The sequence below is a fragment of the Solanum pennellii genome, chromosome 10, assembly GCF_001406875.1.
Source record: "Solanum pennellii chromosome 10, SPENNV200".
Lineage (NCBI taxonomy): Eukaryota > Viridiplantae > Streptophyta > Magnoliopsida > Solanales > Solanaceae > Solanum > Solanum pennellii.
In genome coordinates this window covers 71394362-71406796 of record NC_028646.1, presented here as the reverse complement: position 1 = coordinate 71406796, position 12435 = coordinate 71394362, and the positions used below count along the sequence as shown (strand labels likewise).

General features: G+C 35.5%; 1 protein-coding gene across 1 annotated transcript in view; it reads right to left on the bottom strand.

The window, feature by feature from the left end:
• The window catches only part of LOC107001566 (sugar transporter ERD6-like 8), a 91039-nt gene that overhangs the window by 1158 nt on the left and 77446 nt on the right, over nt 1-12435 (bottom strand). The window contains exon 16 of the mRNA XM_015199558.2: nt 40-99. Within this exon, the coding sequence (XP_015055044.1) occupies nt 40-99 (60 nt within the window). The remainder of the gene's footprint in view (nt 1-39; nt 100-12435) is intronic.

Here is a 12435-nt window from a genome sequence, read left to right as displayed (position 1 = left end):
TATATATATATGTCAAATAATTCATGCATGTACCTTTACCTCACTCATAATGAGCCAAGGACCTGCCCCCATGCCTATTGAGAAGGAGGCTATGTAAACCTGTGTACATACCAGATATAAACAAATTATACAAACAAAACACTAATTTGTAAGTGTATCATTTTTTGTACACTTGTATTTAAATCATTCTCCACGCACCAAGGGGCAAGAGTTAATTGTCAGTGGATCCAATGTGGTTATAGGATTTAGGCACACATACAAAGAGTACTAATTATGCCGCTAAAAATACATGTTTAAAGGAGGTTGTCTTTCACTTGAGAAGATCACACTAGCTAAATTTCTCATCTAAAGATCAGGCTTGCCAAGGAGAGTTCAAAATAATTCTTTGGATTGACTGCATAACATTGCTAGCAAGTTTCAACATATTCCAAGTCTTGCTAGTTAAAATAATTCTTTGGGTAAACTTAAAAGACTCTCTCCCTAGGGGCCAAAATGCCCCGTCTAAAGAGTTATCATTGTTTAGCCTTTATGAACTTGGTTAATATATTGTTGATTGTCATCAATTCCCAGAATGCACATAATTTTAATATCAAAGATGTCATGAATTCTATTGAATCTAATAATACCTTCATCTTTTGGGGAGCAAGTTTTATCCCAACATGTTTCTTCTTGCCATCATTAAGACCCAACAAAAAGTATTACTTCATTCTATTTTATAATAGTCTTAGGGAGCTTGAATATGGAAAGCAAATGAATTGGATTGAATCTATATCTATTTCTATATCTATATAAATATATAATATAATGCTAGATAAAAGAAAAGTGATGCAGCACAACTCTCTTTGGCCAAGGACCCTATTTATATTCTTTTTCTCATTTTTTTTGACATTTTTTCCCTATTTTCCTTTTTATTATTATCATACAATAATGAATGTGTCAATTACTATCCTATTTGTTCATATCTTTTCATATATGAACTTAATTTTCGTTAATATTATGTCCTATAAATAGCACTATTCGAAAATTTTGTTACAAAAAATAGTGCTATTCGAAGAATTCCATGCTTTTTTTCCAAGGATCAAATCTCTTGGGTTGCTACCTCTTCACAGAAAAAATTCAAGCCTCAAAACTATAAATATGCTCCATCCATCAATTAACAAAACATACAACCTAGTCTGAATCATCTCAAACGCTCCCTATTCTACTTTCGATAAGCATTGTATTACTTTAGTTCTACTGTGTAAACAAAAAAGAGAGAAGAGAGAAACATTGTTGGTGAGACATTATATCAAAACAAAATAGAGAAATGAAGCTTGAGTGTAAACTATGAAGTCACAATCAAAACTCTATACTCATATCAAAAGTTACTTAGTCTTGAAAAAAAACACCCTAGTAACCCAAGGGGACTGCGTGTAAGATCTACATTGGATCTGAACTAGTATACAATTCTCATGTCAAGTTTACTTTCCGAAGTATTTATTTCCTTTTATACTTGTTAGAAAACTGTAGTCGACTGAGGTAGTTTCTAAGTCAACTACTCACAAAGAAAAATAGAAAAATTGGCAACTCACCCCCCCCCCTCTTGCGCTTTCAATTGGTATCAGAGCCTCGTCTCACAAAGAACTATCTAAAAACATGTGAGAAAAAAGATTATGGCACAACAAATCATGGGCGCAAAATATAAAGAAGGAACATCTCAAACCAGGCCCCCATACTTTAATTGAGAACATTTTTTTCATTGGAAAGTAAGAATGGAGATCTTTATGAAATCCTATGATGAAAAGGTTTGGAGAGTTATCAAGCTTGGTGATATTCCAATTATAACACATTCTGATGGAAGTCAGTCTACTGCTGCACTAAGTCTGGAGAACTACATTGATGAGGAAATGGAGGTCATTCAAAGAAACTCCAAAGATAAAAATGTCCTATATAATGCAATCAATGGACAAAAATACGAAAAGATCTCTTGTTGTGATATTGACAAAGAAATGTGGGATAAATTGAAAGTTATTTATGAGGGAACCGACAATGTCAAAGAAACAATCATCAGCCTGCTAGTATATGAATATGAACTCTTCTCAATGAAGGAAGGAGAAACAATTGAAAACATGTTTGCTCGACCAAGCGAAATCATTGGAGAACTGAAAGCTTCAGGAAAAACATATCCTCCCATAGAACACATATGTAGAGTTCTTCGAAGTCTACTACCAAAATTGCATGCTAAGGTAGTTGCACATGAAAGCATTGATTTAAGTTCTCTAACCTATGGTTAAGTAAGAGTAGAGTTAATTGCTTTTGATAAAAACTCACCTTAATAAAATGAGTCAAGAATATAACAAAAAGAAAATTGTAGCATTCAAAGCAAGTCAAGAAGACAAAGGAGAAGCTGAACTAGCAGAGGATGAGATTGCTTTGATCACAAGATCAGCCATGGAATCCTTCAAAAGATCCAGAAATAAAAGAATGGGAATAAACTTTGAGAGAGGTAAATATATTACTGATCAGCCAAGAAATGATGGAAAATGCTTTGAATGCGGAAAGTATTGACATATAGCAAGTGAATGTCCAGAAGCCAAGAAGAGCTACTCCAGGGGAAACCACAAGAATAAAGCTCTAAGCATTTGGATGACGAACATAACTCGGAAAATGAAGAGGAAGAAATTGAAAACATATGCTTCATGGAAATGGAGGAATCAAGCATTAAGGTATGTAAAAATTGTAATGACTTGAGAAACTTACTTGATCGTTCTGTAACAGACTTAAACAGAATTCGAACTGATTTCAAGAATCATCAAAATGACAAAAGAAATTTAGAAATAAAGTTGGAAGCTAGTGAAGTTGAATTAGATTTGATTTGAGAGGAAATTCACGAGTTAAAAGCTACTCTTGAATATGTTCGAAATAAATCAAATCCTATTAAACTCACTTCTATAATATCTCTAGTGGCAAAGTCTCTTCATATGGAAATTATGTTAGTTGTAATCAGTTCTACAAGTCAACGGACTAAAAAACTAACAACAATAATCCCATATTTGAAGAAGCTAATCTCAAACACGGTCACTACTGTGTAAAGGTTGGACATTTGTCATACAATTGCATGTTTTGAAATAATGTTACTTCCAATTTTATCTAGCAACCAAAAGTCAATCAAGAATGCTCTAACATTAAAAGGCCTGAAAAAATTTGAGTTACCTAAAAGAAGATAATAATTTTATTTTGTAGGAACGCCGCATGAAAAAAATAGGAAAATGGTATCTACACAGCGGGTGTTCAAATCATATGACAGGAGATAAGATTTTGTTAAAATCTGTTGCTGAATATAGAGGAGGAAATATTTGTTTTGGAGACAACTCCAAAGGAACTATTATCGGAATTGGTACAATCACTTTTAATGATTCCTACTATATCACTAATGTTTATCTAGTAACAGGTCTCAAATACAACCTGCTGAGCATCAGTCAACTATGTTACTCAAATGTTACTCAAAGTGATGAAGGTGTATTTCTCGGTTATTCAAATTCTAGTAGATCGTATAGAATTTTTAACAATCGAACTTTACATATTGAAGAATCCATTCATGTTGTTTCTGATGATTCTAAAAAATTTGTTGAGATAAGAATTAGCATTGATGATGAGAAAAGTGATCAACTTCCTACGTTAACTCATAAGGAGACAAACAGTTTTGAGAAGTAGAGTGCTGAAGAATCATTTGCTGACCCTATTATTAAAACAGTTCCAAATGAATGGGGAATCGAATAAAATTATCCAAAAAAATCATCATCAGAAATCCAAATGAAGGCATAAAGACTCGATCCTCCATAAGAAATGAGACACATGTTGCACTCATCTCCTAGTTGGAACCAAACAAGGTAAATGATGCCCTCACAGATGAACATTGGGTCAAACCTTTGAAGGAAGATCCAGATCAATTTGACAAAAATCAGGTTTTGGCCCTAGTTCCTAGAAAAGAAATAAGTCTGTCATTGGAGCCAAATGGGTCTATAGGAACAAACTGAATGAATCTAGAGACATAATTAGAAAAAAAGCTAGACTGGTGGCTCAAGGTTATTCACAACAAGAAGGAGTCGACTATGATGAAAATTTTGCTCCTGTTGCAAGGTTAGAATCCATTCACTTACTTTTACCTTTTTCTTCCCACAAAGGTTTCAAATTATTGCAAATGGATGTTAAAAAGTTCGTTCTTAAATAGTTTTATCGAGGAAGAAGTTTATGTTAAGCAGCCTCCAGGTTTTGAAAATTCAAATTTTCCCATCATGTTTTTAAACTTTCAAAACCTCTGTATGGTCTAAAAAAAATGCCACGTGCATGGTATGATCATCAAAGCAATTTTTAATAAATCATAATTTTACTCGGGGAAAAATTGACACTACTCTTTTCATTAAAAGATCTTCTTGAATATCTCATTATTCAAATCTATGTTGATGATATTATTTTTTGAAGTGCTAATATTTCTCTATGCAAGTAATTCTCCGAGCTTTGCAAAGTGAATTTAAATGAGTATGATGGGTGAATTAACCTTTATTCTTGGACTACAAAGTAATCAATCTGAGAAAGGGACTTTTTTAGGTCAAACAAAACAGTGCATAGAACTAATTCAAAAGTTCATAATGGAAAACTCAAAGTCTTTAGGCACTCCCATGAGCTCTACTTGCTCTCTTGATAAAGATGAAGAAGGTAAGAACATCGACGAAACAAAATACAGAGGCATGATCCGATCATTACTTTATCGTACTACCAGTCGACCATACATCATGTTCAGCGTATGCAAGTGTGCAGATTTTGGGAAGTATTTTTGTGAACTTCTCTGCGTCGCGCGCTGGCTATGAATTTTGGACTGCGTCAATGAAAGTCAAGTTAGACTTTTATTTTAAAGTCCAACTAGCGTAGGGGTGTTTTCGGTTTTTTCGGGGGGTGGGGAGGGGTTAATATAAATAGTTTTTAGTTATTTTACATCTATTTCCAAATCAAAAAACACAAACGCCCAATTAGATATTAAAAAGATAGATGCTCTCCCTTTTCTCTAAATTCTCTCTCTACCCAAACACTCCATTGAAGAACATTGAATCTCAAAGAAGAGGATCAATTCTCCAAGTTTTGATATCTTTTTCTTGGATAAGTCTCCAGTGAGGTATGATTTATTTTACTCTTGGGATCCCTTTCCCCAAGAGGTCCCTCCAAAGATGTTCTCAAAATTCCCCAAAATCTAGGGTTTTTCTCTACGCATAGGTCTTCTTCAAAAAAATGAAATTATGAATCTATTATGATAAATTATGATTAATTATGGTTGTTTAGGTGTATAATTAAGTGTAATTGTTTTCATTGACTTCAAATTCCTTGGACCCATCTATTTTCCCAATTTCATAAATCTTGGATTCGATATGGTGAATTAGTTGAAGATGATGAATATATAAATTATTTATATTGAAGTTAGTTATGTTATTAATCATGAATAACCTTGTATTATGTATTGGTTATGCATTGTTTGGTAGATTGAAGTATACCGTGAAGGTCAAGAAGGTATGAATGATGGTTCTTCGTTGAACTCAACTATGAAATATAAATTACTTAGATAGTAATGATGATATAGTTAATATGTTATTATGGTGTTAATAAAAAGGTTCCCTCAACTTTTACCCTATGCCCCTGAATTAGCTATGAAGTATGTATGTATGTTATGGTATGACTAATATATGATTGAAAGGTAGTTCTCATGATTATAATGAAATATTAAAGTAAAAGGTTTACTCACTTGCTAGCATTTCTAAAGTGAAACGACAATTCTCACTTATGAACACCTATGAGCTATTATGATAAGATGTTTACATAAGAGTCAAGTAAAGGGTAATAGGAACTAATGTGATGACTAAATATGATTACTAAAGGAAATACGTGCTTAGCACCGAAAGGGCATATAAATGAGTTGGTGGTCTGACTTTAGAAAATACGCCTCCTCACATGGGTTTCCTCACATTAGTAAGTCCAAATTCCCAAGATATGTGTTGTCTCATGAGATTAAAACCCCCACGTTTATCAATTTAGGGTCTCTACTAAAAATCTCCTTTTCCCTTATGTTCCCACTTAGAACTTTACCTTAATGGAATCACCTAGATAGCTATGTATGGAAGGTTACACCTTAGGCAGGCGTTAACCCTCTCTTTTTGGTGTGAGAGTAGTACATCGGATTCCACGTAACTATCAGGTCTATGTCAGTTACTACAACCTTTTCCTAATGTAAAATTAAATGAATGAATGAAATGTATGAACTCTCACTAGGGCTTTCTTAAAGGTCTCTACATTAGTGAAAGGAAGGGTATGGCACTTTTCTTACACATTGCACTTGTGGGATCCTAAGATATGGTTGTGGTAGTGTTCTCTTAAGAGTACGTTGATTATGACTTATGTCTGGTAAGCTATGTATGATCATTATGAATATGACAAGTTATGATGAGGTATTATATTATGAAAGTATGTATGATGTGGGTTGTTTTATGTGATACTTAGCTTTGGATAGCGTTATGAGATTCTATTCTTTGCATTGCACAAGTGTTGCTTTGGTTACATGTTGGGATGATATTATGTTGGGTTTGCTTATGATACATACTTTATGTGCATATTGGGTTTACTTGATAAAAAACATGTTTTGAATAAAAAGTTCCTTTATTCATGTAGTGATGGTTTTTTTGCATAGTAGCTATACTTAGTACGTGTGTTTTACTAACCCATATTTTCTTTCCATTTTCCAAACAATATAGGTTAGGACCGTTAAGGATTCAAGGTCACTTCTCAAGATACTTGGACTTGTTTCTCTAAGTTGGTGAGTGTTCAAGTCCGAGAATAAGACCCTATGTTCGAGTTTTTAGTTCTTTGGTTGTGTTGGAAGATGTTATTGTACTTTCCTATTTCTAAACTTCTTATTGTTGTAAGGTCTAAGTCCCGAATTTCTATTATTCTATGTCTAGATGGTATGTTGTGACAAAGTTAGATTCTAATTTCCTTATATGAAGTGATGTTGAATATTCAAAGTAAAAGTTTTAAATTTTTCCGCATTTTTATTCTATGATACATGCTAAGGGCTTGTATATGACCTCTTTGTGGTCGAATACGCCGTAACGATTAGGGGGTGCTCTTGGGTTGTTGAAAACTTAGTATTAGAGCATAAGGTTGGAAAAAATGTAGGATTGATGTCACAAAATACCATATCAAATAAAGTCTTGTTCATGGGTGTGAAGCGCGCCACTCTTATGAATGATATTCTACGAGATGCTAAGGAACTTTCACTCTCTTGTTAGTCATTAGTCGTGCCTAAGACTCCTAATAGTATCTAGTCCTTTCTTTTAATCCTTCTCGTGTGCTTATAGGTAATGAATACAAGAAGGACCAATTCTAGGAGGTCCAATGAGGAGAATGTGAATGAGGCAGTTCCCCCTCAAGCTCCTTAAAACCTCAAGTTCCTATTGAAGAAGGGGCTATGTTTAATGTTGAGATAAGGAAATCTGTTAATAGTTTGACTCAAGTGTTGGAAACTCAAGGGTCTAGGGAAACAAGGGTGCAAGTGAACCCCAATGCTAGCACTACCACTTCTAGGATTAGGGATTTCACAAGGATGAATCCCCTTACTTTCTTTGGTTCCAAAGTGGAAGAGGAACCGCAAAGGTCATTGATGAAGTGTTCAAGGTGGTAGATGTTATGGTATGCCTTCTCAAAAAAGGCGAAACTAGCGGCCTATAAACTCAAAGATGTTGCTAAAGTATGATACGAACAATGGAAGGGGGAGTGGCCTATTATAGAAGGTTCGGTTAGTGGGAAATCATTCAAGACAGATTTCCTTGATAGGTTTTCTCCCTTGGAGTTAAGGGATAATGCAAGAATTTATCAATCTTCATCAATGGGGTATAACCGTGAAGGTGTATAGCCTCAAGTTCACTCAATTGTCCAAACATGCTCCTACTATGGTGGCAGATTCTAAGGGTAAGATGAACAAATTTGTTATGGGGAAATTCGACCTTCTGGTTAAAGTATGTGATTAGGCTATGTTAATTCCTAGCATGTACATTTCTCGTCTTATGGTTCATGCTAAAAAAATTGAGGAGCAAAAGCTTAAGCAAGTTGCTAGGGAGTTGAAGAGGACAAGGGCCGAAGATGGAAATTCTTCCAAGGCTAGGTTTGAGTTCAAGATAAGACAAGGTTAAAAAAGAGGTTTTCCAACAAAGGTCCTCGTAAAACTCCAAGGGTCAACAAAGGTAATGTGTCTACCCCCTAGACTAGAGAGGGAAAAAGTGGTGGTTCTTATGTTGAGAAGCCTATTTGTGCTAAGTGTAGTAGAAAAAAATGAACGCAAGTGTCTAGTTGGAACGAGTAATTGCTATAGTTGTAGTAAGAGTAGCCTCATGAAGAGGGACTTCCTAATGTTAAAGGCTCAAGGAAAGGAAAATTCTCAAAAACAAGCAATTGGCATGAATTTCGATGCTCCTAAGAAGAATCACTTATATGCTCTCCAATCCCGAGGCAATCAAGAGAGCTCTCCCGATGTTGATACTGGCATGTTGCAAGTATTTTCAATTAATGTTTATGCATTGTTGGATCGCGGTGGCACTTTTTCTTTTGTAACTCCTTTAATGGCTATGAAATTTTATATGCTTCCTGATGTCTTAGATGAACCCTTTTCGATTTCTACCCGGTGAGTGATTTCGTGGTTTCTAGAAGAGTCTATAGGGGTTGTCCCATTTCATTGTCCAATAGAGTCACATTGGTTGATTTGGTAAAACATGAGATGTTGTACTTTGATGTCATTTTGGGGATGGATTGGTTATATGCTTGTTTTGCTTCCATTAATTGTAGAACTCGAGTAGTAAAGTTTCAGTTTCCTAATGAACACCTTTTAGAATGGATGGGGGAACTTAACCCCAAAAGATCGAATTATTTCATGTCTTAAATCTTGTAAGTTGATTTCTAAGGATGTCTCTATCATATTGTAAGAGTCAAGGATCTTGAATCCGAGACTCCTCAATTAGAGTCAGTCCCCGGGGTGAAGGACTTTCCAGAAGTCTTTCCCGATGACTTACCTGGAATTCCTCCTGAGCGGGAAATAGATTCTGGCATCAATTTATTGTCGGATACTCAATCTATTTCAATCCCTCCTTACCGGATGGCCCCCGTTGAGTTTAATGAATTGAAGTCTCAACTAAAATATTTGTTAGATAAAGGTTTTATTAAACCTAGAATTTCTTCATGGTGTGCTCTTGTGCTATTTGTGAAAATTAAAGATGGGTATCTTCGTATGTGAATTGATTATCGGCAATTGAATAAAGTAACTATAAAGAATAAGTATCCACTCCATATGATTTACAATTCATTTTACCAAGTCCAAAGAGCGAGTAACTTTTCGAAAATTGACTTGATATTTCAAAAATGGAGTTTCGAACAAGATATGATCAATGTGAGTTCCTAGTCATATCCTTTGGTCTAACAAATTGCCCGATGACTTTCATGGACCTTATGAATTGAGTTTTTAGAGGTTATATTTATTTGTTTGTGATTATCTTTATTGAAGACATCTTGATATACTCTAAGAGTGAGAATGATCATATTAACCATTTGACGATAGTTTTGCAAGTCCTCAAGGATAAAATTTTTTTGCTAAGTTTAGTAAATGTGAATTTTGGATGAGATACGTTACTTTTCTTGGCCACATTGTTTCAAGAGAGGGTATAGAGGTCGATTTGAAGAAAATGGAAGTAATTAACAATTGGTCTAGACCCCTAAGTCCCACTAACATTTGAAACTTTTTGGGTTTATCCAGGTATTATAGGAGATTTGTAGATGGCTTTTCATCTATTACTTATCCTTTGACAACCTTAACCCAAAAGAAAGTTAAGTTTGAGTGGTCGGAATCTTGTGAAAATGGTATTTGATAATTAAAAGATAAGCTTACCTCCACTCCAATATTGACCTCACCGGAGGGTACCAAAGGGTTTGTGGTGTATTATAACGCTTCTCGAGTAGGTTTGGGTCATGTCCTCATGCAACATGGTAAGGTGATTGCATATGCCTCTACGAAACTCAAGGTGCATGAGAAGAACTACCCAACTCATGACCTTTAACTAGAGGCCATAGTGCTCGCTTTGAAAAGTTTGAGAAATTGCCTTTATGGGGTCCATGTAGATGTCTTCACCGATCACAAGAATCTCCAACATATGTTCACTCAAATAGATTTGAACTTACGTCAAAGAAAATGGTTAGAACTTGTAAAAGACTATGATCTGAGTGTCTTCTACCACCCTAGAGAAGCTAACGTGGTTGCAGATGCTTTGAGTCGAACGTCTATGGGTAGTGTGACTCATGTTGTTTATGATAAGAAGGAGTTAGTAAAAGAGGTACATAGGTTGGCCCAGTTGGGTATTCGACTAGAATACTATGCAAAAGAGGGTTTCATGGTTCATCATATTTTCGAGTCTTCTTTAGTGGTTGAGGTGAAATCTAGGCAACATCTTGATCCTCTATTGATGGAGTTGAATGAATCGGTTCATAGTAAATATAATGAGTCTTTCTCCCAAGGATAGGATGGGGTACTCAGGTACCAATATAGATTGTGTGTTCCGGATATAGATGGCTCAAGGTAGTAAATTTTTAAGAGGCTCATGGTTCCCGATATTCCATTCATCCGGATGCCACCTAAATGTATTGTGATCTACGATAGATATATTGGTGGAAAGGAATGAAGAGGGATATAGAGGACTTTGTGGCCCAATGTCCTAATTGCCAACAAGTCAAGGCCGAACATCAAAGAGTGGGAGGTTTGTCTCAAGATATATCTATACCCACTTTGAAGTGGGAAGATGTGAATATGAATTTTTTTGTGTGTTTGCCTCATACGCGAAGGCAACATGATTCGATTTGGGTTATCATTGATAGAATGACCAAATCAGCCCATGTTATTCCCGTCAAGGCTACATATTAAGAAGAATATTATGCTAATTTTATCTTAAGGAGATAGTGAGAACGCATGGAGATCCCTTGTCTACCATTTCAGATTGGGGTTCTCAATTTACTTCTAATTTTTTGAAGGAATTCCAAAGTGGATTTGGTACCAATGTGAAACTTAGTACCGCATTTAATCCACAGAGGGATGGTTTCGCGGAACGAACCATCCGAACCCTAGAGGATATATTGAGGTCGTGTGTCATTGACTTCAAGGCTAATTGTGATGACCATCTACCATTGATTGAGTTTGCGTATAATAATTTCTACCACTCAAGTATTACCATGACTCTATTTAAGGCTCTCCATGGAACAAAATGTAGGTCTCCGGTTGAGTGTTTTAAGGTAGGTGAGTTTTCTCTGATAGGTCCCGAAGTAGTTTATGAGGTCGTGGAGGAAGTTCAACTTACAAGGGATAGGTTGAAAACGTCTAAAAGTTAGCAAATGTCATATGCCGATAATAGAAGAAGGGACCTTGAGTTTGGGGTAGGTGATTGGGTCTACTTTAAGATTTCACCAATGAAAGGGTAATGAGATTTGTTAAGAAGGAGAAACTTAGCACCCGATATGTGTGCCCTAACGAAATTTTGAAGCGAATCGGGTAAGTTGCTTATGAGTTGAAATTGCCAAATGAATTGGCCCCGGTTCACCCGGTGTTTCGTGTTTCTATAATCAAGAAGTGTATGGGTGACTTGGTGTCTATTTTCCCTTTGGAAGGTTTAGGGGTGAGAGAACCTTTCTCATGACGAGGTTTCAGATGAGATCTTAGATCATCAAGTGAAGAAATTGAGGAATAAAGAGGTGGCCTCTGTTAAAGTTCGATGGAGGAATTACCTAGTAGAGGGTGCTACATGGGAGGCCGAGACCGACATGAAATCCCATTATCCTCATCTCTTTTCTCTTACTCCTAGCCAAGGTTGAGGTAAGTAGTTTCTCTTCATTAGTATAAGAAAACTGAGAGTCATGTGTATTGATGAACTTGTTATGATTTCCTTGTATGTGCATGTTATTGTGAAAATTCATGTGTAGTTGTATTTGAGTTTTCATGCATTATGCTTCTCATGTTGACTTGCACTCCTATGTGTTGTGAAAATATATCTTCTTCAAGAGAGTTGCTTTAAACATGTTTGATGTAGTTTTGAGAGAAAATTTGCGTGTCATCTCTTTAATGTTCATGTTAAGCTTATTTTGAATTTGAGAAGGTACTTCTCCTTATATGATCCGAAATGATGAGAGTTTGTACATTATGAGTTTTGCATTAAGTTCCTATGTTTTGATGTTATGATTATATGTTGAAAGGAGTTGATAATACCTCCAATGAACTATGACTCATTTTGATATTTTTTGTTGTTGGGCGTCTAGTCTTAAATTTTTTTTCCCTAAAAAGGTTTATGGTGTCATTCGAAGACGAATGTTCCTGGGGGGGGGGGGGGGTTT